We start from the raw sequence: 25,776 nt of genomic DNA on the forward strand, positions 1-25,776 counted from the left end.
ACTACGTCTCTGTGCGAGGTCCAATTTCATTCTACTACGTCTCTGTGCGAGGTCCAATTTCATGCATCTACGTCTCTGTGCGAGGTTCAATTTCATGCTACTACGTCACTGTGCGAAGTCCAATTACATGTTTCTACGTCTCTTTGCGAGGTCCAATTTCATGCTTCTACGTCTCTGTGCGAGGTCAAATTTCATTCTACTACGTCTCTGTGCGAGGTCCAATTTCATGCTTCTACGTCTCTGTGCGAGGTCCAATTTCATGCTTCTACGTCTCTGTGCGAGGTCCAATTTCATGCTACTACGTTTCTGTGCGAGGTCCAATTTCATGCTACTACGTCTCTGTGCGAGGTCCAATTTCATGCTTCTACGTCTCTGTACGAGGTCCAATTTCATGCTACTACGTCTCTGTGCGAGGTCCAATTTCATGATTCTACGTCTTTGTGCGAGGTCCAATTTCATGCTTCTACGTCTCTGTGCGAGGTCAAATTTCATGCTACTACGTTTCTGTGCGAGGTCCAATTTCATGCTTCTACGTCTCTTTGCGAGGTCCATTTTCATGCTTATACGTCTATGTGCGAGGTCCAATTTCATGCTTCTACGTCTCTGTGCGAGGTCCAATTTCATGCTTCTACGTCTCTGTGCGAGGTCCAATTTCATGCTACTACGTCTCTGTGCGAGGTCCAATTTCATGCTACTACGTCTCTGTGCGAGGTCCAATTTCATTCTACTACGTCTCTGTGCGAGGTCCAATTTCATGCATCTACGTCTCTGTGCGAGGTCCAATTTCATGCTACTACGTCTCTGTGCGAGGTCCAATTTCATGCTTCTACGTCTCTGTGCGATGTCCAATTTCATGCTTCTACGTCTCTGTGCGAGGTCCAATTTCATGCTACTACGTTTCTGTGCGAGGTCCAATTTCATGCTACTACGTCTCTGTGAGAGGTCCAATTTCATGCTTCTACGTCTCTGTGCGAGGTCCAATTACATGCTACTACGTCTCTGTGCGAGGTCCAATTTCATGCTTCTACGTCTCTGTGCGAGGTCCAATTTCATGCTACTACGTCTATGTGCGAGGTCCAATTTCATGCTTCTACGTCTCTTTGCGAGGTCCAATATCATGATTCTACGTCTCTGTGCGAAGTCCAATTTCATGCTACTACGTCTCTGTGCGAGGTCCAATTTCATGCTTCTACGTCTCTTTGCGAGGTCCAATATCATGATTCTACGTCTCTTTGCGAGGTCCAATTTCATGCTTCTACGTTTCTGTGCGAGGTCCAATTTCATGCTACTACGTTTCTGTGCGAGGTCCAATTTCATGCATCTACGTCTCTGTGCGAGGTCCAATTTCATGCTACTACGTTTCTGTGCGAGGTTCAATTTCATGCTACTACGTCTATGTGCGAGGTTAAGTTTCATGCTACTACGTTTCTGTGCGAGGTTCAATTTCATGCTACTACGTCTCTTTGCGAGGTCCAATTTCATGGTACTACGTTTCTGTGCGAGGTCCAATTTCATGCTTCTACGTTTCTGTGCGAGGTCCAATTTCATGCTACTACGTTTCTGTGCGAGGTCCAATTTCATGCTTCTACGTCTCTTTGCGAGGTCCAATTTCATGCTACTACGTTTCTGTGCGAGGTCCAATTTCATGCTTCTACGTCTCTTTGCGAGGTCCAATTTCATGCTACTACGTTTCTGTGCGAGGTCCAATTTCATGCTTCTACGTCTCTTTGCGAGGTCCAATTTCATGCTACTACGTCTCTTTGCGAGGTCCAATTTCATGCTTCTACGTCTCTTTGCGAGGTCCAATTTCATGCTACTACGTTTCTGTGCGAGGTCCAATTTCATGCTACTACGTCTCTGTGCGAGGTCTAATATCATGTTACTGCGTCTCTATGCGAGGTCCAATATCATGCTACTGCGTCTCTGCGCTAGGTCTAATATCATGCTACTGCGTCTCTGCTCTAGGTCTAATATAATGCTTCTTAGTCTCTACTACTCACTACTGCGTCCCTGTTATTGGTCCAAACATATTCGTTTCTGCGATTTGTCCCACCATATTATGGTACTGCGTCCGCGTCCATGCGCTCCCTACTCTTGGTCCCATTGCAAACTACTGCGATTGGTCCCATATCTTACTACTGTGTTCATCGGTATTTTCCCGTAGTATGCTTCTTTGTCCATTCGCTTGGTCCCATATATTTCTACTGTGCTTCTGCGAATTTTCCCGTAGCATGCCACTTTGTCCCAGCGTTTGGTCCCATATCTTGCTACTGTGACTCTGCGAATTTTCGCGTAGCCTCCACTGCGTCCTTACGCTTGGTCTCATATCTTGCTACTGCATCCTTGCGAATAGTCCCATAGCATGCTACTGCGTCCCTGTGGTAGGTCCCATATCATGCTACTGTGTTGCCGATCAATCTAATTACATAAGTATGCGTCCCTGCGCTTGGTCTTTTAAAATACTACTGCGTCCCTGTAATTGGTCCAATAGCATACTTATTCGATTTGTTCCATATCATGGTACTGATTCCGTGTCCCTGCGCTCCCTGCGCTTGGTCCCATAGCAAACTACTGCGAATGGTCTCATATCTATCTTGCTGCTGTGCTCCTGAGAGTTTGCCCGTAGTATGCCACTGCATCCCTGCACTTGGTTCCAGTTTTTGCAATTGTGTTCCTGTGTATTGTCCCATAGCATGCCACTTTGTCTTTGCACTTGGTCCAATATCTTGCTCCTGTTTTCCTTCGGCACGGCGGCGTCCCCGGTGCCCGGCGCGAGCGCGTGCCACTGCACGGTGGTTAATTCTAGGAAATGTATCAATCTCAAAACCATCACGTTTTACTTTCATTTGTCTCAGTCTTTGTTTGAATATGCGTTAACACACAGAGTCTTGTAAGTAAAGCTTCTTTCTTTATAAAATTAAATACCTATAATAATAACTTTATTTAACGAAGGTTACATAGTAAGTGTACAATCATTAAAGACATACTACTTATTTCAGCATGGTCTTCACACAAAAAGTATTACAAAAACACATATACTTACTTACATATTAAGCAACATACAAAACATACAATCACACTATCACTATCATACTTTTCTCATGTAATTCAACACAATTATACATGTATTCAACATTTCATCGACAAACACAACTCAAATTAATATGATGATTATAAATTACAATAATTTCATCCTGTAAATAAAGTACTGTATTCAAATTTATAAGTAATATAAAATCACATATATTTTTTTCTTAATACAGAAGTGCAAAGCGAAATATATAGTTTGGTCCCTGAATGATGAATGAAGCGTGATCCTTAAATAATATTTGAAATCGCTCTTTTGATAATCTATGGCCATATTTCCAAGATTTACACATGGGTATGAAATATGGGGCGGAATGATGTTAAAAAAAAATAAAAGAACATTTTCATACGGGGCCGAATTCAAATGTCACCTAAGAAATGCGTTGAGATATCAAACAAGTGTTTAAACGAATGTTTATTTGTGCTGAATAATAGTGTAGCGTTTTTAAATGCTTAGTTATTGTTTTTAGTGTCATCGCTTTTGACCATATCGTCGAGGCGCTTATCAACTCGACCAATATTTCTTTAGGAAGTCAAGTAACTTATGCATGATTTTTGAAATGCCCTTGTCTAGAGAAGCAAAGTTAATTGCTTATTACAGTGAAACGTGTCGACGACATTCATCACTAAACATAAAAAGAGTGGTATGATGGTTAAAGTTTCTGCCTCTTTATCAAAAGGTTGTGTGTTCAAGACTCTACAGGGAAACTTTCTCTTGATTTGTCAAAAAAGGACAGCAGATCTGTTTTTTTCACCGAAAACGGACTCAATAGTGATTCATAACAGCTAACAGTTGTCTTCGTAATAGAGCTAATATTAAATCGTTTAACTCAACACTTCATACTACATTTAGACAACAGCTACCTCCAGCCGGCCAATCATAGGCCTGCAAAAGTGTTTGATAAATCCCACACACAACTGTTTTTTCTGTCGGATATTTCAACTGGTAAATCTCGTGCAAATCGTGCACCTACTTATGTTACAAGGACGTTCTTAATACTACAGAAATATTTGTTTCCTGTGCTTTCCTGACATTTTTCTCATTCAAATGTATGGTATCGGACTGAGAAACAAGCAATAAACTTTCTGTTGTCTAAATCGGATAGCTCGCTGATAAATTCCATATCAAACGGCTACTCGTAATCTATCCTATACTTAGCACATAGCAATGCTTTGTACGGTGGCATAGAGGTGACATGTGTGATTCTGTCTCGTTCCAACGATTTAGTATGTCATGGACTCAACTTACTCTTTCTTTATCCAACGACTTAAATATATCATGGCCACAACTAAGTTATTTTGTGGCCACGACTAACTGACTTGTTCTCAAAGGGATACCTTAATCGTGGGAACATGATGGTAAGTTGTAGCGACGACATTCTAAGTCGTGGGAACTAGACGTCTCAAAGAGATAAAGAACCACACATGACCCATCTTTTCACCGTAAGTATAATGTCGGACTTATATATGCATGCGTTGTTAATACTCATTTAGAATACATCCTACATGACCAGGCAATGAAATAACAGATAGGTACTACGCTCAATCATTAAAAAATACAACTTTCGCGGGCGTCAGATTTTCTCTCGGCAAGGTGTCAACCAATGAGGTTGTACTTTAGGTCTGTAAGATGACCTAAATTTAAATCTAATTAATGAAAAGGGCACTTTAGCTACGATCACTCCGCTCATTCTTCTATCATTACGATCGTTATTCTTGTCATCGAACTATAACTGATTTAACGCTGCCAGGACGTCAGGTCTGTAGGAAGATATGTTTGTTCCAATGGGGAGGTACATATTGATAAGTTTTATTTATGTTTGAATAAGAGAAATTAAACAACTATTCGCTTTGTTTTCAGTTTGGCTGGTAGCCAGTTATTCGAGTTCGTTATGTAATAAATATTTTAAATCTTTCTATGAAAACGATATATGAATTATACGCTGTGGTTGTAAGTAAGCCTTAAAAAGTATACGGGCGAATTCTGAACAACAGTTTCTTTATTTGATACAGTGCCAAAACATGAAAATAATCGATCAATTTAATTTAAACTGATTATCCAGACCGAATTGACTAGACACTGAATTTTATCGGTAGTATGTATGTTTTCTTTACAATCATCCGAACATCATTCCGCCCCATGTTTCATACCCATGTGTAAATCTTGCATTAGGGTTTTTGTTGTTGGTAGTGGCGATGGTTGTTATAATGCACCAGTCAATTGTAACCATGGCCCGGGGGTATACCGGGTATAGCCGGGTAAATGGGCCGTGTTTTTAACTTACATGTGGCCCCGCAGTGCCGGTTGAATGCGATGGTTTTGTCTTATTTTGTCCCCGTAATAGCGCATCCCGGAGACGAAGTATCGCTCTTTCGTCGTGTGATGAATGCGTCAGAGTTCGGATAATTTCGTGTTTTTTCGGAATGTTTACATGTAACAACTTTACAACAGCTTAACTGTTTGACTATCTAGGGATGTTCACAAAGTAAGGTTGCTATGTTACAACTTTACAAAAACTTTACTGTTAGTTATTCAACTCGTGAGTTCCCTCATGTGAACATCAATAAATATACATTAACATTCAATAAAACCCATTCCGCCGTTGCATCAACATTCGTCTAGTATTTGTTATGTAACATTGTATTAAATTGTGCCAATATATGCCTTATCGTGGTCAAGTACTTTAAGTTCATCTTACACCACAGTGTTTGCATTTGGCAAAAGTTCTATCATGATTTTAAAGATAGTGAACAGAAAAGTGGTTCCGTCTTTGTAAATTAGGAAACACAGATATCATGTGAAATCGGACTTCGTTTTTTTCTTGCTCATATACACTCACAAAAATTAATCGGTATCGTGTCGACGAAGTGCTGTTGTGGCAATATGGCTATTATTCACACTGGTAAGATTTCCGATTCATACTCTTCGTGTTGTTCTTACAATAAATTTTGGACCGGCTTGTTTTTTAAAGCATTCTTTCCTAAATATGAATTCGTACCATATGGCTTTTTTTCAACAGATCACGAATCTGGTTATAGTTTAAACTTTAAATTGATATTTTAACCCCCCCCCCCCCCAAACGATCGTTAATTTGTTACTTAAATGAATATTAGTAACAAAGACAACTTATTAAAAGATACAGGTATTATGTAACTATAATACTATTCCAAAATATTATAAAGACGAACAATTAAAATAAATGTTAATTTCATAAATTCATATTGGACGAATATCGAAGAGTTTAGTTTTGACAGGCATGCTCTTGTGGGTAGTTCTGGCTAGTCTGTTGTCATCGGTCTTTGCCATTCACCATCAAGGTAAGACTTTAATTCATACATGTACATAGAACCACGTCGTTCATATTGTGTTGACAAATTTCATATGAATTGTCATACAACGGTATGCGGTGTCATTCAGTATGTTTTGCTAATTGGTTAAAAGGAACTAGACACCAGATGATGAAATTGCAAGAAAAAAAGACAAAGGTAAAAAAACTTACATAGAATTGATATCGCTGTGTACAGCGCATTACATCATATATGTAAAATATACACATATCTGGATGACGTAGTGCACAAGGAGGCCACGTGTACATGTACCTGTACAAGTAGTGTTACACAAACTCTATTTTATCTCGCTATAAAGAGTAAGTTAGAACCTTTTAACCGTACAATTTGTGTCACACGAACTCTATTTAGCTTGTTATAATGAGTTAGTTGGAGCCTAACAACCGTACAAGTAGTGATTTACACATTTTATTTTATCTTGTTTAAACGAGTTATGATCGTGAAACAGGTATATAACAACATTATATTTCACTCTCGTTGGCATGATGTTACGTGTGGTGTTGTGTTGTGAGGGAAACCACAGTACCCGGAGAAAACCCACTTGTCCGTCTTGGTAACCACAAACCAAACTCACATGCGCTAAAGCCGGGAATCGAACCCGGGTCTTAGATAAGCTAGTGCGCTTAAAACTTCGCTAACCGGACAACTCCAGAAAACCGTCTGTTGCGTAAGGCTAAGACTGATTTCCGGAAATTTATGTGCAGTAAATGGTGGATGGGGAATGTGGACGGCCTACCAGGCGTGCACGGAGACGTGCGGGACGGGACAGAGTGCCCGCTACCGCTACTGTAACAGTCCCCGGCCCCAGGACGGCGGTGCCCAGTGCCCGGGCGTCAGCTACCAGACTCGCTCATGCTTTACCCAGGAATGTGCCGGACACTTGATTTCGAGTGAGTTATAAGTGAACTTTATTGATCCCGTCGATATATGTTCTGATATTATAAAGGTTTATATGTGAATGTTCATCTTTAACTTTAACTTGCAAAACTTGGTCAATCGACATAGAATTGATATCGCTGTGTACAGCGCATTACATCATATATGTAAAATGTACACATATCTGGATGACGTAGTGCACAAGGAGGCCACGTGTACATGTACCTGTACAAGTAGTGTTACACAAACTCTATTTTATCTCGCTATAAAGAGTAAGTTAGAACCTTTTAACCGTACAATTTGTGTCACACGAACTCTATTTATCTTGTTAAAATGAGTTAGTTGGAGCCTAACAACCGTACAAGTAGTGATTTACACATTTTATTTTATCTTGTTTAAACGAGTTACTTAGAACCTTACAACCTTACAAGAAATTTTATACAAACTCTCTTTCATCTCGTTACAACGAGTTAGTTAGAGTCTTACAACCGTACAAGTAACTTTGCACAAACTCTCTTTTATCTCACTTTAACGAGTTAGTTAGAACCTTACAATCTTGGAAGAAGTTTTGCAGTGTTTAACAAACTCTATTTTATCTCGCTATAACGAGTTAGTTAAAACCCTACAACCGTACAAGCAGTGTCTCAAAAACTCTCTTTTATCTCGTTATAGCAGGTCAGTTGGAACCTTACAACCGTACAAGTAGTGTTTCACAAATACTGTATTATTTCGATATAACGTGTCAGTAAGAAACTTATAACCTTACAAGAAATGTTTCACAAACTCTATTTTATCTCGCTATAAAGAGTTATTTAGAACCTTACAACCGTACAGGTAGTGTTTCAAAAACTCTCTTTTATCTCGTTAATACGAGTAAGTTAGAACCCAGCAGCCGTACAAGTAGTGTTTCACAAATACTGTATTATCTCGTTATAGAGAGTTAGTAAAAAACCTTCTTTTACCGATGAAGTATCTCGTTTTAATGTCTTTACAACCAATCTCGTTATAACGAGCATCGAGTCAAACCTACTATATCGATGAAACGAGACCCCAAGCATATTTCGAAATGACAAACTGTATGCTCAAACCACAGTGTGTGTATACCGCGTGATAAATTGCGTCATAAATGCTACAACGGAAGGCAACATCTTTCTTTGAATGAAGACTTGAAACAAAGATAACTTCACTATTTCTTCATCATTTTAAATGAAACATAGCGCAGTCTACGTCGCTTAAGGAGCCCCGCCTTCGATATTTTACCAGAGTTTGATTGAGAGTGTAGTTTTTTTTAAAACACTTCGACAAACCGTTTCACAATACGGCCGTCTGACGGAGCACTGTGAAAACATTATTTTGGAAACAGGTTTGTCGAAGTGTTTGATGAAACTAATCACCTTATCAAACTCCAGTAATAAAACGAAGGCGGGGCTCTTTAAGCGGTGTAGATTTCCCTTTGTTTTATTTAAAATGGTGTAGTAAAAGAAAAGATATCTTTGTTTTAAGTCTTCATTCTAAGATAAAAGCTGCCTTCCGCCGTAGCATATATGACGTATTTTATCACGTGGTATACACACACTTACCCAATAAACTATTTTATTTCTGCAAACGGAATAGACGGTGGGTGGAGCCTGTGGACGTCATACACCACATGTTCGCACTCGTGTGGCTCCGGAAGTCAGGACAGATGGCGTTATTGCAACAACCCTTCCCCGGCCCACGGGGGAGCGTATTGTTCGGGACCACAGCATGAGTCGCGCCCCTGTCATGAAAGAGGATGCCCGGGTTGGTTTTCATCATCCACTTAGGTCTTTTGTTTCTTTGCAATTAATACTTTATGTAGCAGTTTAAACACATTCACTGACAGTCATATCAATTACAGCCGAAACGTATAGATTTTTTTCTGTACTATTCACCTGTTTAACTTTAATGTGACAATTCACTATCTCTGACTGGTATTGACGTCATGATATAATTCTATTAAATGTTTCACATATGTACATCCACAAACAAACATACCGAATGATATGATAGTCCTTGTCCCACTTCAGTCCAATACAGCCTTATGGCTTATGGCATTCTGATGACGTCACATCATAACAGATATCATTGCGCGATGTTAACATGGCGAAATAAACGAATTAGTTCGCCAACAAATTAACGTCTATTGTGAAATCATGTGTCTTTAAAGTGATTTAAACCTGTACTGTCATATATGTTCTAAATGGTTAATGGTACTGCGTTTTAATGAAGAATGTCGTAGTTGACTCCCTCCTGTTTTTTTCAAGATTTTGATTTCACTCGAGAAGATCATCGGAAAATCATAATCTTTAAAAATCCACAAGAGTCGCACATACCCCCCCCCCCCCCCCCACACACACACACACAACCCGGATAAAATCACAGTGCTAATAACCTATTATATCAAATACTTCTGTTTTATAGTTCCAAGTTGTATTCTACAATGATCGTGAAACAGGTCATCTATATAACAACATTATATTTCACTCTCGTTGGCATGATGTTACGTGTGGTGTTGTGTTGTGAGGGAAACCACAGTACCCGGAGGAAACCCACTTGTCCGTCTTGGTAACCACAAACCAAACTCACATGCGCTAAAGCCGGGAATCGAACCCGGGTCTTAGATAAGCTAGTGCGCTTAAAACTTCGCTAACCGGACAACTCCAGAAAACCGTCTGTTGCTTAAGGCTAAGACTGATTTCCGGAAATTTATGTGCAGTAAATGGTGGATGGGGAATGTGGACGGCCTACCAGGCGTGCTCGGAGACGTGCGGGACGGGACAGAGTGCCCGCTACCGCTACTGTAACAGTCCCCGGCCCCAGGACGGCGGTGCCCAGTGCCCGGGCGTCAGCTACCAGACTCGCTCATGCTTTACCCAGGAATGTGCCGGACACTGGAATCCGAGTGAGTTATAAGTGAACTTTATTGATCCCGTCGATATATGTTCTGATATTATAAAGGTTTATATGTGAATGTTCATCTTTAACTTGCAAAACTTCGTCATTCGAATAAACCAATTGAAATGCAATCTTATTTTGATGTAAGACAAAGTTAAAATGAACAATGAATATGCTTATGAAGGCTTAACAACGTACAATGCTTGTCATGATCAATGAAAACTAATGTTTCATCTGTGCTTTTACGCCGCTTTGAAGTTGACGGAGAGTGGGGCCAGTGGTCGTCATTCTCAACGTGCTCGCATTCCTGTGGAGGCGGCTACCAAACCAGTCACAGGTAAATGTCTTGGATATAATCTTATTCGCACCACCAAACCTGTCACATGTAAACGCCGTGGTTATCGTTTCAATCGCACCAACAAGCGAGTCACTGGTTAACGTCGAAGATATCATTTCACCACTCGTACCACCAAACCAGTCACAGGTAAACCTCGCAGATATCATTTCACTCCTACCACCAAACCAGTCACAGGTAAACGTCGCAAATATCATTTAACTCGCACCACCAAACCAGTTACATGTACACATCAACGATATCATTTAACTCGCACCAACAAACCAGTTACAGGTAGATGCCGCAAATATCATTAGACTTGCACCAACAAACAGGTAACGAACAGATATCATTTAACTCGCACCACCAAACCAGCAACAGGTAAACGTCGAAGATATCATTTCACTCGCACCACCAAACCAGCCGAAGGTAAACGTCGCAGATATGATTTTACTCACACCACCAAACCACCCACAGGTAAACAACGAATATATCATTTAACTCGCACCACCAAACCAGCCACAGGTAAACATCACAGATATCATTTCACTCGCACCACCAAACCAGCCGAAGGTAAACGTCGCAGATATCATTTTACTCACACCACCAAACCACCCACAGGTAAACAACGAAGATATCATTTAACTCACACCACCAAACCACCAACAGGTAAACAACGAAGGTATCATTTCACTCGCACCACCAAACCATCCACAGGTACACGTCGAAGATATCATTTCACTCGCTGCACCAAACCAGCCACAGATAAACATCGAAGATATCATTTCACTCGCACCACCAAACCAGTCACAGGTAAATGTCGAAGATATCATTTCACTAGCACCACTTAACCAGTCACTGTTTAACATCGAAGATATTATTTCACTCGTACCACCAAACCAGTCACAGGTAAACGTCGTACATATCATTTCACTCGCACCACCAAACCAGTCACAGGTAAACGTCCAAGATCTCATTTCACTAGCACCCTCAAACCAGTCACTGTTTAACTTCGAAGATATCATTTTACTAGCACCACCAAACAAGTCACTGTTTCAATGTACATGTACACATCAACGATATCATTTCACTCGCACCACCAAACTAGTTACAGTAAGACGTCGCAGATATCATTAAACTCGCACCACCAAACCAGTCACAGGTAAACATCACAGATATCATTTAACTCGCACCACCAAACCAGTCACAGGCTAACATCACAGATACCATTTAACTAGCACCACCAAACCAGTCACAGGCTAACATCACAGATACCATTTAACTAGCACCACAAAACCAGTCACTGTTTAACGTCGAAGATATCATTTCACTCGCACAACGAGCCAGTCACAGGTAAAAGTCGAAGATATCATTCCACTCGCACCACGAGCCAGTCACAGGGTAAAGTCGAAGATATCATTCCACTAGCACCACCAAACTAGTTACAGGTAGACGTCCCATATATCATTAAACTCGCACCACCAAACCAGTCACAGGTAAACATCACAGATATCATTTAACTCGCACCACCAAACCAACCACATGTAAACATCACAGATACCATTTAACTAGCACCACCAAACCAGTCACTGTTTAACGTCGAAGATATCATTTTACTCGCACCACGAGCCAGTCACAGGTAAAAGTCGAAGATATCATTCCAATAGCACCACCAAACCAGTCACTGTTTAACGTCGTAGATATCATTTCACTCGCACCACGAGCCAGTCACAGGCAAAAGTCGAAGATATCATTCCACTCGCACCACGAGCCAGTCACAAGTAAAGGTCGAAGATATCATTCCACTAGCACCACCAAACAAGTCACTGTTTAACATCGAAGATATCATTTCACTCGCACCACGAGCCAGTCACAGGCAAAAGTCGAAGATATCATTCCACTAGCACCACCAAACCAGTCACTGTTTAACGTCGAAGTCACCATTTCACTCGCACCACGAGCCAGTCAGAGGTAAAAGTCGAAGATATCATTCCACTAGCACCACCAAACCAGTCACAGATTAACGTCGAAGATATCATTAAACCTGTACCACCAAATCAGTCACAGATTAATGTCGCATATAGCATGTAACTCGTACCAACAAACGAGTGACAGAATAACGTCGACGATATCATTTGACTCGCACTACTAAACCATTCACAGGTAAATGTCTAAATATATTGACTTGCAACCCCAAACAAATTAGGTAAACGTATTGGATATCACCTGACTCGCACCACCTAAGTAATTATTTTATTCTTTTCAAGACTGTGCAACAGCCCGAATCCGGCGAATGGCGGCCACGGCTGTAGCGGAAATTCCGTGCTCACCCAGTTGTGTCACACCGAGGCCTGCCCCTGTGTGGGCTCCAACTGTCCTGGTAAGTTTTAGTTTGGTTATGAATACAACAATATACAATACAATATATTATACAATGCAAATACCATACACGTACATGACAACGTACACTACTATATACAACACAAAAAATACAATAAATAATACAATAAAAACTGCAATGTACAATACAATATACACTATACAATACAAGGTACAATACAATGTACAAAACAATGTTCAATACTATATACAATACAAAATACAATACAATACAATATAATATACAATACAACAAACAATATACAATACTATATACAAAAAATATGCAATACAATGTACAATACTATATAAGATACAAAATACAATACAATATACAGTACAACAAACAATAAACAATACAATATATTATTCAATACAATGTACAATAATATATACAATTCAACAAACATATACACAATACAATATACAATACAATATGCATTACAGTATGCAGTTCAATTTAGAATACTTAAAACAATACAATATGCAATACAATAAACATATATACAATACAATACAAGAAAAAATACAACATACAATACAAAACACAATACAATACAATAAACATATATACAATACAATACAATATACAATACAATATACAATACAATATACAATACAATATATAATACAATAAACAATACAATGTACAATACTATAAACAATTCTATATACAATACAAAATACAGTATTTTATACAATACAAGAAACACTACAAAGTACATTACCATAAAATATAATATGGAACAAAGTTTATAATACACGTAATAATATATAATATACAATATAATATACGCTTTACAATGCAATGTACAATATAACATACAATATGAAATGCATAAATATCTAAAAAGATAAGAAAGTTCCCACTTCTACAACGCGTTTCGACGTTATTTAGTCTGAAATAAACAACGTCATGAAAAAACTGAGTCAAGTACGATATACAATATATGTTACACAAAATACATTATAATACGCAATTCCGAATTGAATTCATATACAAAACCATAATCATATCCTGTCTAAGAGTTCTTTTTGCATAAAAAAGAATGTTTTTATGATATTTTATATTTCAATACAAACGTTTGTACGGTGTGTCATCACATGACCAGAATGTAAGGATATTATGTTCACGCTGATTGAACACAGTTTACAACATAATTTGTCCTCAAAACGGAATTTTGAAGAACGATGCAACAACGCTGGACAAGGATTACATAATTAAAATACAAGCAAATATAAAATATTTCACACGTGTAGAAGATGAAAATAGCATATGTTTTATAGGCTGTGAGCTATTTTCATATCTTTTCTGTCAAAGTTAGAAATTAACGTCACTTACTTGTTTGTTTACATCGGTTGTGACCCGTGGTGACCCATGTGAGAACCCCTTTAAGTCACGTGATTCCTCACCCTGTAACCTTTATAAATACAATAAATATCCTGCGGGTTTCAAGAAGCTATTCGCGTCCACTTGCGTTCATACATCATGACCACAGTAGCAAATGCGACCAATCTTTTGTGGCACATTGTAAATACTACGTTATAAATGCATGTTCAATGGTTTGGTATTTCAGTGAACGGCGGATGGAGCCTGTGGACGGACTATTCCGTGTGTTCCCGGACCTGTGATCTCGGTACCCACACAAGGTACAAGTGTCCCCCTCCCTTCTCACTTCCACCCATCCCCCAATACCCCACCCACACTCTCATCCATAATTATCCCTCCAGATACCTAAAAACATATTGTCAAGGGCAGCTAAACCATGTTGAAACGACCATTTTCAGTGTGTGGATACCACGTGTTAAACCGCGTCATAAAGGCTATGTCGGATTGCAATAATTTGCTTTGAATGAAGACTTTAAACAAATTAATATTTCTTCACCTTTTTAAATGAAACATGGCGCAGTCTACGCCGCTTATGGGGCCTCGCCTTCGATCCTTGGCCAGAGTTTGATTTAGAGTCTTGTTTCGGTAAACACTTCGACAAAACCTTTCACCCCCCCCCCCCCCGCCCCTGGAGCCCTGTGGAAACCTTTGTTTGGAAACACTGATCAAATTGCGGCATAAACCGTTGCACTTTGTTTCGATTAAATTTGTGAAGAAAAAGATATATATATTTTTGTTTTAAGTCTTCATTTTAAGCAAAATGTTGCCTTCCGAAGTAGCATTTATGACGTAATTTTTCACGTGGTATATAAACTGATTTTACGGTCTATTGGCGTACGCCAAGATGTTGCCATGGAAATACGATTCAATCATATTCAACATTTGAAAAACGTAGTTTGACTAAAAATGACATATTGTTTCAAATAATCTATACCAAATAAAAGTGGAGCATACGTTATTCAACATCCGGATTCCAGGTTCCGCTACTGTAACCATCCCCATCCTGCTCACGGAGGCAAACAATGTGTTGGCGACGACTTCGAGACGCATGGCTGTTATGCGGCTGCCTGTCCGGGGACCAATGGTATCGTTCCAATTTAAAATTAAACGAATTTTATTTTTAAATTAATTATACATGGTCTGCACCTGTTAAAACAAATTGAATTTCGCTGCGCTTCTATTTTCGTCCATCGATTAAAAATAGAAATGTTGTAGCTTGAACAGACATCAATGGGTGAATATATAATTAAATTAGGAGCATCCTTTTTAAAAGTATGCTTTTTATTTAAATTTAAAAGAGAGTTACGTTTAATATCTTAAGCTGGTATTTAAAAGTACCTCCAAGAGATACCCCTGACATCTGGTAGCACATCTGTAAATGGAAAAGGGACTTCATAGGAGTCTCAAGAGAACAAAACCCTACAACACTGAAAGAGTCGGACAGGTTTGGTGAAATGAGCCAGTCATTACAACTCGGCCATCTCCGACAAGCTTCGGTATCTTACTTGCTGGATAATGGCCGATGTGTTCCGACTGGAATATGGGGCGGATAAACCAGTATAGTCTGACCAATATACACGTACCAAACAAAGTATTTCAAAAACTTATTGTTGTCGTACAGTGGTGGTAAATGGCGGATGGGGACTGTGGAGTTACTACACCAGTTGTTCCAAGACGTGCGGCTCCGGCACACAGACAAGGTAGGGAAGTATGCGTCACCAACAAATGACCCTTCCAGAAAACAACGATTAGAAATATTGATATTTTCATTCATAATAACAAACCGTTTAAACGCAGGAACAAGAGGTATGTCTTATTTTTGGCCTTATTAACATTTTGACGTTACATATACAGTGTGTGCATACCACGTGATAAATAACGTCATATATGTTAAGTCAGAAGGCAACATTTTGCTGAAAATAAAGACTTAAATTAAACTTTCCTTTTAATACACCAATTTAAATAAAACAAAGGGCAGTCAATGCCGTTTGAAGAGCACCGCACTCGTTTTATTACCGAAGTTTGATAAGGTGATTAGTTTCATCAAACACTTCGACAGACCTGTTAACAAAATAATGTTTTGACAGTGCTACATCAGACGGCCGTGTTGTGAAAAGGTGTTTCGAAGTGTTTTAAAAAACTTAACTCTAAAATCAAGTAATCCGTAATCGTCGTAAACTGCGCTATGTTTCATTTAAAATGGTGAAGAAATAGTGAAATTATCTTTGTTTAAAGTCTTTATTCGAAGCAAAATATTGCCTTCGTCCATCCAAAAATCGTACAGTTATTTGCTTAATATTTTTTCACCCCAGATACCGCGTGTGTGACCATCCGACGCCGAGCGCCACCGGAAGTCAATGTTACGGGGATACCCATCAGTCACGGTTCTGTCACACGGAGGCCTGTCCCTGTTCCGGGACTAGCTGTCCTGGTTGGTTAAGCCACTCATTTGAGTGTTTGTAGAACGATGCAACGCTAAAATATTTGCCAAGGATTGCATCATTAAAATACACGAAAATCTAAAATAGTTCACATGTGTAGAAGCATATTTTGGCATAGTCTTTTATAGGCTAAAACAAATATCTTCATAGCTTTGCTGTCAAAATAGTTAGTTAGGAGTGAACGTCACATTCGTGTATGTTTACATCGGTTGTGACCCGTGGTTATCAATGTGAGAACCCCTTTATGTCACGTGATTCCCCAACTTGCATAAAATTGCAAGAATCGGGCTGGAGAATGAGTTTATAGGCCAATATTTATATGCGAAATGTAGCCCTATCGATCATTCAGGCTATTCATTTATTTTCTGTTTACCGCTAACAGTCGCTAACGTGAGCAGACAGTTTTTTGTGTGTCCCTGTTTATAGGAGTTAAGATGCTTACTATACTTTACATACAGTTAATGGCGGATGGGGCGTTTGGCTTCCGTTCAGTGCCTGCTCACACACGTGCGGTACCGGAAGTAAATCGCGGTGGCGCTATTGTAACTCCCCGCGGCCATCAAATGGCGGGACGTTCTGCCAGGGCAGTTCTACGGACATTCAGTCTTGCCATGAGGCCACCTGTACTGGGCCATCTCCAGGTGGGCATTTTCTTTGGTATCTTTTCGGTTTCCCAACCTATCCTATTTTTTGGCGCCCGATCGCAATTATTTTCTGACCATTTATTTTTTCTTCTCCTTTGTGGATACATTTTGGTAGTTCCTTGAACGGTACAGTCGCGTAAATGAATATAAACATACACGAGAGGGTTCTGGGAGTAATACAGCTATTTTAAGTAACAGGGATAGTAGGTTATGCTCTCGAACCCTAACATTGTTTTCTTAGCCCCGAATATCCCATATCGGGGTAACCTACTAACCGACGAAGCTCTTACCCGATACGGCTTTCTTTGCCACGTTTATCCCATATAGGGTTAATTACTAACCCCGTAACGTATATATCACATCCACAACCTGTTAACACTGATCAAGATATGAGAAATGTTTCATTTATTTACCCGAATCGGAAAATAGACGCCATTTTAGTACATATAATTTTGTGACCAAATATGGAAAACATGGGGTGACCTCGTGACCAGTCCTGGACCAATAGCATTACGTCATTCATGTTGGAGGTGTGATATAAGATTCAACACACCCTATGTTATAGTCTTATTATATGTAAGAAATGATGAGTTTCTTTGAAGGTTTTGCTTGCAATAGGCTGCCTATTGAAAGTCTACTATAAGTTAAATAATTCTGAAGAAGTATAACTGCTTTTTAACGATATAATGCTGTATGTCAGATATTATAACTCCCTTCTAGTGGACGGAGGATGGGCAACATGGGGCACCTGGAGCTCGTGCAGCGCCACATGCGGGACGGCCGTTCACACGCGCAGTCGCACGTGCACCCATCCGGTCCCTGCCCACGGCGGAAGCTATTGTCCAGAGGCGTCAAGCCAGACACAGACCTGCTACCTTGCCGCCTGTCCCACAAGTGAGTTGTTAGATGTGGTTGTATTTATCCAAACTTCATGAATATGATTTTATATAAGGCGTTCCGGAAGGCTTTTTTGGTTCTTGGGTCGTGATATTTGAGTATTCTATATGCAATGTCGGTGCTCCTATCTGGAAACATTAGTTTTTAAATAACCTGAGGGTATGAATTGACCTCTAATATAATTCCCATTTAAAAACAATAAAATATCTCTTTTTGTTAACATTACTGGTATCTGTTTTTTCTAAACATTACTGATATCTCTATTTTCTAAACATTACTGATATCTCTAATTTCTAAACATTACTGATATCCCTTTTTTCTAAGCACTACTGATATCTCTATTTTATAAACATTTCTGATACCTCTATTTTCTAAACATTACTACATGTATTACCTTTTATCACTAAACTTTATCGATATCTCTTATTTCTAAACATTACTGATATCTATATTTACCAAACATTACTGATATCTCTTTTTTCCACAGGCACTTGTGGAACTACCCTGGTGACGGACACCAACACCAAGATCGTTGGCGGGACATTGGCCAAGCATGGGCAGTTCCCCTGGCAGGTAACCATGCTAAACTACTGGGTAGCACACATAAGCGATTGTGATGGGAATGACCTCCTGGCGTCGGTGTCATATGACTTGTTAAACATTCAGTGGCATTTAACCTTAAATAATTCTAAACTATTATTTTAAAAAACGAATTTGAACAAAGGGGTCACTCAAGATTCGTACAACGCTCTGTCAACGATCTGGCAAAAAAAAAACTATGGCTTACTTCAGTTTAACAATTTCAGAAAATCTCTATATTTTGGCATTTCGTTATTTTCAGACAATGTTAAAGCTGCTCTCTCACAGATTGAACGTTTTGACAACCTTTTTTTATTTTTTGTCTTGGAACGAGCCAGTTTTTTTTTGCAAAAATCCATGGAAACCAGTCATATAAGACTGCTGACAAAAAATTAGATCGCAGATTTTTATATTTAAGGTCAAACATTGATGTTTAATGCATTTTCTTAAACCGCTAGTCCATAAAACATTAATTTTCGATCGGAAATATGAAAATCTACGATCTGATTTTTTGTCAGCAATCTTATTTTATTGGTTTGCAGATATTTACGCAAAACATTGCTCTTTCGAATATAAAAAAAAATAAAAAAGTTGCAAAAAATGGTATATCTGTGACAGTGCAGCTTTAAAGTGAAGAAAATCATTGTTGTAATATGCTAGATCGTTGGAAAGAGTGGCATCTTTGATAAATATGAAGAATAAATAAAAAAAATCGGTAAGAGATAACTTGACATTTTACAAGTCATATGGCACCAAAGCAGGAGGTGATCAAACTACTGTGCCTTTGAATCCCGTTATTCTTCTAAATATACGACATAAAAGTATACTGGATGGCGAGGAAGAGCCCAACGAATACACGTCGAACTAGAAAATGACGTAGAATAACATGACGTCATAATTGAAGTAAAAAGTTCAGGGGAAATAAGCCACATTACTGATTTATCCATGGGTATAAGATTGGGTCAAATATTCCTACCTAACACTATATATTACAAAGCAAAACACCATGATTCGTACCACACTAGCCATATGTGTATGAGTAACCTGTTGTTCCTGTTCATTCAGAATTCTCTGCGCCATAAGGTTGGATCAAATATTTCTATCTAATATGCATTACATAAAAAACACCATGTGTAACATAATGATATTATTCAGGTTATTTTTATGATATAATTAACGTTTATTAAATGGATATTTTCTTCATACTGAATGTTTAGGAATTATAGGGCATATTTGATTGTCAATTAATACGGAAGTGGTTGACCGCCGACATGGTACAAATGCGCTTTGAGTTGTTAAGCTGTCACATTTGCCTCATATTCATAGTATTTAAGTTGGATTATTTTCTATGCGACGAAGAAAGGACCGGGGTCCTTTCTGGACTTGAGTTAGGTTTTGGGATGATATTTAAACGTTATATTGTATATAGAACTGTAATATTATATTTAGAAAGAACGTTTTAAAATAAAGAATGAACATTGAACCCATTATTGGTTGATAACTTAAAGAGTTCTATAAAGTTCGTAGAGTACAGTAGTGTTACGCTACACATGTTTCGTGCCAATCTACCCGCACGCGTACCCTTTTGTTCCTGTTGTAAATTCAGATCTCCTTACGCTATTGGCACCAACATATCTGCGGCGGCACGCTCATCTCCGACCAGTGGGTCGTCACCGCCGCGCATTGCTTCGAGGAGTATGACACAATGGATATCACTATTTTTAATACTTTACAATCATTTTTCGCTCGTATGGCTCGTACGAAAACCCCAAACTTTTCACATAATGTTTTAGAGGCAAAGCTTGCCACATATTATTTCGATTTGCGGTTTTAATATTCCTTTTTCTACAATAAAATGTACAATGATATAGAGGTGACAGGTGTAAACAAATGTTGTTTTTTTCTCGTGACCTCGACTAGCTATCTCGTTTAATAACAACTAAGCTACCTCGTGGTAACTGGTTAGTTGTGTATTGTTATGTATAACAAGTGTACACACAAGTCGCAACTTGACCACCACAAAAGAGCGCAGTATATCTTCAACCATATAACATTATTGTGAACTACAACAACTCGTTCATTAACAACTCGTTCATTAAGAAAGATGACTAAATAATGATAACAGTATATACGACCTGTCACTGCAGTTTGGGTACGCAGACAAATCAATGGACTATTGGGGTGGGGTTGCACGATCAGAACCACGTGTACGGAAGTGACGAGGTGCACGTGTCGCATGTGTACGTGCACGAGCAGCACAACGGTAAGATCCAGAAGAACGACATCGCTCTCATCAAGCTCAGCAAGAAGCTTGACATAACTGGAAGGTAGGGTTACTCTATGAAGCAAAAACTACTGTTTGCAAATAAACTTAGCAAAACTCTCAAGTCAAATAGTTAAAATCGTACGGTTTCAATGCCATTTTGCACCGAGAGACAGTAAATTTGTACGTTCTCTGTTACGATTTTGGCACCTCATTGAGTTTCGTTTCATTGTGTGTATACCACGTGATAAATAACTTCATATATGCTACGTCGGAAGGCAACAGTTTGCTTAAAGGGAAGAATTAAAACAAAGACATTTTTTCTTTAACTAAATTATTTTAAATGAAACAAAGGGAAGTCTATGTCGCTTAAAGAACTCCGCCTTCGTTTAATTACCGGAGTTTGATAAGGTGATTAGTTTCATCAAACACTTCGACAAACCTGTTTTCAAAATAATGTTTTGATAGTGCTCCGTCAGACGGCCGCTTTGTGATAAGGCTTGTCGAAATATTTTAAGAAAGTAAACTCTCAATCAAACTCTGGCAAAAAACGAATGCTCCGTCAACGTTTTCAAAGTTATTTTCAACCAAATAGTATTACAATAATATGACATATGTATATGTATGCAACCTATAATGTTGTATCTGTGTAAGGTACATCCGACCGGCTTGTCTCCCGCATCCTCAGGACAGCTTCCCCTCAGACCAATGTACGGCTTCCGGCTGGGGCGCCGAATATTATGGTAGGTATGGCTTATAGCTAGTATTTTCGTCCATAATGATCATGTATTTATCAACTTTCTGGTCCATTTGACTTCAGCGATTCACTGAATGTGAATCTTTATGACTACTTAGTAATTATTGATTGAATATCGTTTATGGCACATTCACATGACCTGTCGCTGCACTCTGGGTACGGATTTATCGATGAGAATACCGCCTTATCCGGCGATAGTGGAGTTGACAATGCTGCGCCAATCACTGTTTTAAAAAAAACCGAGACTGATATAAACAGGTCATTAGGGGAGTTGACGGTGCTGCGCCAATCACTGTTTTAAAAAAAACGAGATTGATATAAACAGGTCATTAGGGGAGTTGACGGTGCTGCGCCAATCACTGTTTTAAAAAAAAACGAGACTGATATAAACAGGTCATTAGGGGAGTTGACGGTGCTGCCCAACCACTGTTTTAATCGAACCGAGACTGATATAAACAGGTCATTAGGGGAGTTGACGGTGCTGCGCAACCACTGTTTTAATCGAACCGAGACTGATATAAACAGGATATTAGGGGAGTTGACGGTGCTGCACCTATCACTCCCGTTAGCGAACAGTCACAATATAACCAAGACTTATGTAAGCCGGTCATTAGGGGCGTTAACAGTTTGGCGCCTACCATTCCTTCCAACTAAACTTCTCAATAAAACCGAGACTGCTGTAGGCCGGTCATTAGGGGCGTTCACAGTCTTGCGCCTACCATTCCTTCCAACTAAACTTCTCAATAAAACCGAGACTGCTGTAGGCCGGTCATTAGGGGCGTTCACAGTCTTGCGCCTACCATTCCTTCCAACTAAACTTCTCAATAAAACCGAGACTGCTGTAGGCCGGTCATTAGGGGCGTTCACAGTCTTGCGCCTACCATTCCTTCCAACTAAACTTCTCAATAAAACCGAGACTGCTGTAGGCCGGTCATTAGGGGCGTTCACAGTCTTGCGCCTACCATTCCTTCCAACTAAACTTCTCAATAAAACCGAGACTGCTGTAGGCCGGTCTTTAGGGGCGTTCACAGTCTTGCGCCTACCATTCCTTCCAACTAAACTTCTCAATAAATCCGAGACTGCTGTAGGCCGGTCATTAGGGGCGTTAACTGTTTGGCGCCTACCATTCCTTCCAACTAAACTTCTCAATAAAACCGAGATTGCTGTAGGCCGGTCATTAGGGGCGTTAACAGTTTGGCGCCTACCATTCCTTTCAATGAAGAGTCTCAATAAAATCATGACTGGTGTAAGCCGCTGATAAGGAGCGTTCACAGAGTTGCTGCTACCATTAGGACAAAAACTTTGATAAAAAAAGAATAATAGTATAATTATTATAAGACTAAATATTAAGGTATCATGTGTGGTTTTCTTCCAGATGAAGACGGTAATGCGCCTGTCACTCGGTAAGAAATGGTGTTGTTGTTATTGTTGTTGTTGCTTTGCTGTTATTGTTGTAAGTTTCAGTGGTGGTGTTGGTAGTGGTGGTGGTGTGACTGTTGTAATTGATGTTGTTGTTGATGTTGTTGTTGTTGTTGTTGTTGTTGTTGTTGTTGTTGTTGTTGTTGTTGTTGGGAAAGTACCTTCATATAGATTGATGCGGAAACTTGGCTCATTCAACAGCAATCACCAATCAGCTCGACATTCAAAATGTCAGCTTGACGGTCGAACTTGCTCATCATTCAGCTAGACATTCAGCTCAGTTCGATATTCGGACTTTCGAGACATTCGTCGCTAAATTTCGAGCTGTAGTTCCTGTCAGGTCGACATTTTGATTTTGAAATTTTGAATGCTGAGCGGAATGCGGAGCTAATTGACCTCATCCAGCTCAACATTTCGACTTCGTCATTTAGATATTGAGCTGATGTTGAGCCAAATTTCTCGCTTTTGATATGGTTATCGTTTTAAAGTAATTACTTCTAATTACAATTTTCATAAGCTTGGATTTAATTCTTTGTATTTTTCCTTATTCAACTCGACTCATATTGCGTAACAAGTTTCAGTTGACATAATGTATGAATATAAATGGAATATAATGATTACATTCTGCCAATTTCTGAAACAGAAAACGATTTCTTAGCAGCAATTCTTATTTAAAAAAGTAAACAGTGTGCGATTTAATGTGCCTCTATAGTTACTTGATGTACGTGAACCTGGACACGATCTCCAACTACTACTGTAAGAATCTGATGGGCTGGAACAGCATCTTTGACTCGAACATCTGTGCCGGAGCAATACAGGGAGGCGGTAAGGACACTTGCCAGGTCAGTATATACCTACTTTTATGACAAAATATATTTTCATTGTCCACAATTTCGATGATGTCATTACTGCTGTGTGACTTATCTGGTAGTCTTAGAAACTCATATTTGGTGTACAGTAAAACTGCGATCGCTGGAGGACCCCGGAGCCCGAGCTTAACCCTCGATTAATCCGATGTGTCGAACGACCCAAGTTATAGTTATATTCATTATAGTCTATTACGAAATGTCTTACAATGTTTGTTCTTTTTATGTTTGAAATCGTCATTCCGATTGTTTACTTCGGCACCGAATATGTATTGCGTTGTGTAAATCGCTCATATGTTCAAAGACTGTATACTAAATGTGAAAATGTAAAAAGAAAAAAAAATGGAGATAAAAACCAATAATAAGTGAATGAATAGAAAAGTTTTCTTTTTTACAAACAAAAACACATTATCCAGACAAGCAACATTGGAATATGACAGTGCATATTATAGAATAAGACAGATTTAAGTGTCGCAAAATCAAGGATGGATAATTGGCGCATCTTGTCTGTCTAGCGGAACTGTTAAATCACAATATGCACCCGATCTAGCTATCCTCCATAATAACTCATCTACATTTCTCACAATGAAATTAAAATTATCATCATAAACTTCTCTTCAATATTCCATAAATCGCCTGTTCAAATGATCGCAGTTTTACTGTATGTACAATGATCATAAAGAATATCATTTCACTTTATGTAAAAATCATATTTCAAATTTACTTAACAGACACCGCACGTGAAAAGCCATATCATGTATCCACCATTAAAATCGACTTGATTATTGCCTAAAACTCTAAGATTATATATTCGAATGAATCCAGTGTCAGTTACTATTCAAAATCATGTTACACATTTCCCTCCAATTCCATCGCCAAATTTCGTTAATATTGCCAAATGTATGATAAATCATTATTTATATTCTTTGTATTAACACCAACAAATGTATTCTTTATATTGGCACGTTGTAGGGTGACTCTGGTGGCCCGCTGGTCTGTAACAAGCATGGAGTATGGGAGCTGGCCGGTGTGACCAGCTGGGGGTCCGGGTGTGGGGACTCGATGAGCCCCGGGGTCTACACGCGCGTGACTTCCTACATCAACTGGATACACCAGAAGATGAACGCAGCAGGGTAGAATATCCACCGACTTAAATCATTGTTGTTTCTCATGTGGTTGTTTGTTTTTCAACAAAGAAAGATACAACGGGTGTTTATTATTATTGCTTAAATAATTAACCTAAATATGTACAAATTAAATCCATATGCGTAATTGTATACCGTATATATCGCAGTTTCCCATAATTCACCCTCGTACAATATACGAGTAAACTTTGACGCCACTTGTATCGTAAACTTTTGGATACAATTTTACCTTATACTTAGGCGACATAAGTATTTCAAACAAACATGCAATTTAACTTAGCATTTTGACTTTTTGATGCATTGAATGAGCGTGGCCCAAGTTCGCTCGAATCCGAATAGTGACTTTCAAATCAAGTGCATCACCTAGAATAGCCTGTTGGGCGACTTCCCTCATTAAATGAAATCGACTGTAGACATCAGGGATTTGGCATATTA

General features: G+C 39.1%; 1 protein-coding gene across 1 annotated transcript; it reads left to right on the forward strand.

Moving 5' to 3' along the window:
- The first annotated feature begins 1,933 nt into the window (after positions 1-1,933).
- Positions 1,934-25,406, forward strand: LOC128212442 (coadhesin-like). Its single transcript, XM_052917904.1, has 20 exons — positions 1,934-5,990; positions 6,343-6,405; positions 7,140-7,325; positions 8,926-9,093; positions 10,049-10,234; positions 10,486-10,564; positions 12,829-12,941; positions 14,518-14,590; positions 15,308-15,414; positions 15,952-16,030; positions 16,643-16,761; positions 17,230-17,412; positions 18,136-18,309; positions 18,800-18,885; positions 20,498-20,586; positions 21,039-21,218; positions 21,809-21,897; positions 23,287-23,314; positions 24,043-24,172; positions 25,169-25,406. Exons 1-20 carry the CDS (start codon positions 5,972-5,974, stop codon positions 25,331-25,333), a joined length of 2,316 nt encoding a protein of 771 aa, XP_052773864.1. The 5' UTR covers positions 1,934-5,971; the 3' UTR covers positions 25,334-25,406.
- The last annotated feature ends 370 nt before the right edge of the window (positions 25,407-25,776 follow it).

Source organism: Mya arenaria, chromosome 12 (assembly GCF_026914265.1).
Source record: "Mya arenaria isolate MELC-2E11 chromosome 12, ASM2691426v1".
Classification (NCBI taxonomy): Eukaryota; Metazoa; Mollusca; class Bivalvia; order Myida; family Myidae; genus Mya; species Mya arenaria.